The sequence below is a fragment of the Chaetura pelagica genome, unplaced genomic scaffold (assembly GCF_000747805.2).
Source record: "Chaetura pelagica isolate M959 unplaced genomic scaffold, ChaPel_1.0 scaffold456, whole genome shotgun sequence".
Taxonomy (NCBI): Eukaryota; Metazoa; Chordata; class Aves; order Apodiformes; family Apodidae; genus Chaetura; species Chaetura pelagica.
The window spans coordinates 112,080-113,456 of NW_009953574.1; the positions used below are offsets into that span (position 1 = coordinate 112,080).

The following is a 1,377-nucleotide window of genomic DNA, read 5'->3' on the forward strand; positions in this document are numbered from 1 at the left end:
TCAGACATGCACTCCTGAGTGCATCTTTTGGTCACCCTGTGTTACCCCAAAAAGGGATGCGTTAGCACTGTGTCCATAAATTGGTTCTTTTAAGGAAAGGTGCTGGCTCCATTACTGCAGCATGCTCGGTTGTTCTGTGGTCGGGGCGTGAAGGGTGCAAGAGTTGTCCACTGGTAGGTGGAGGACTGAGGAACCGAGCATCTTCAGCCAACCCAACGATGGGAAGAGATGGAGCTAAAGTCATGCAGATGTTGCTGGTCTGAGGACCACTGCTCAGGGGGTTTCTGGTGGCAGAACTGGAACCAGAGAGGCGAGAAGGAAGATCAGGTTCTAGCAGCCAAGTCTGACCAGGTGCAAGTCCCCTTTGCTGCTCCTCATCTTGGGATTTTAAGCACTTGCAGCAGCAAATTCCAACACAGGCACCACCAACAACAAATGCTGCAAATACAGATCCAACAAGGAGGAACGGCACGTACACGGGCACTGAAAATGGAAGAGGGACATTAGCCAACTGCTCCTTCAGTGGGTATTCTGGGTTATATTCTGTCCTCCAGGCATGCATGCACCAGGGAGCAGGCCAGAGTAGTTTTACTCTCAATTATTCTCTAGCACCAGCAAGATTAGGAACTGGCAAGTGCTCTGGCAGGCTCGCTTGAAAACCCCGAAGTACAGAAGGTTGGACCAGTCAGTCCTAGAGCATCTGCCACCAATTTCCCTTCAAGGGCAGCTCAGTACTCAGATGTCACAGCTCCTGATCACTTGTGCAAGTGAAAATCCAGACTTGTAGCTGTGTCAGTGTACAGTTAGTACCTAAACTGCAGTCGAGTTGCCTGTGCCATCTGGGTTTGAGGGCTATAGGCATTTTAACGAGCCAGAAATTAAGTCAAAATGCATTAGCTGGAGGCACCCATGTGCATGAACAGAACAGGTTAGCAACACACACATTCCACCCGAGATAGAAGGATCAGGGGTGTTACCAGATCACTTTGTTAGTAGGTCTAGAGGCTTTTCTAAGGGTAGGGCTGACAGAGAAGTCTTCTGAGAACAACCCAAAGTTACTCCCTCTTCCCAGCGGAGCAAACCAAGCGGCTCTGGCACGTGCAGCCACCCAGGTAAGCACCGTGCCAGGGCCCCACACCTTTCTGCTGCAGTGGGAGCAGGGGGAGCTCCCAACGACAGAGAAACGGCAGAACCTGGCTGATGCCACCAAGGGAGAAGGTTGCTACCTCCGAGATGCCACCAAGGGAAGGCTACAACATTCGAGGTGCCCCCTTCCCCATCTGCTGGAGGCAGGAGAAGCTTACCTGGCATGGGAGGCCTGGGGCTGGGCTGCTGATGGTCCCCAGGGCAGCAGCCCTGCTCCAGACGGGCCTCTCT

The 1,377-nt window shown here is 52.8% G+C and overlaps 1 protein-coding gene across 1 annotated transcript in view; it reads right to left on the reverse strand.

The window, feature by feature from the left end:
- The window catches only part of LOC104390500 (protein shisa-1-like), a 1,728-nt gene continuing 351 nt past the window's right edge, over positions 1-1,377 (reverse strand). Inside the window, 3 exon segments of the mRNA XM_009999639.1 lie at positions 1-78; positions 80-483; positions 1,305-1,371. Coding sequence (XP_009997941.1) covers positions 1-78; positions 80-483; positions 1,305-1,371 — 549 coding nt within the window.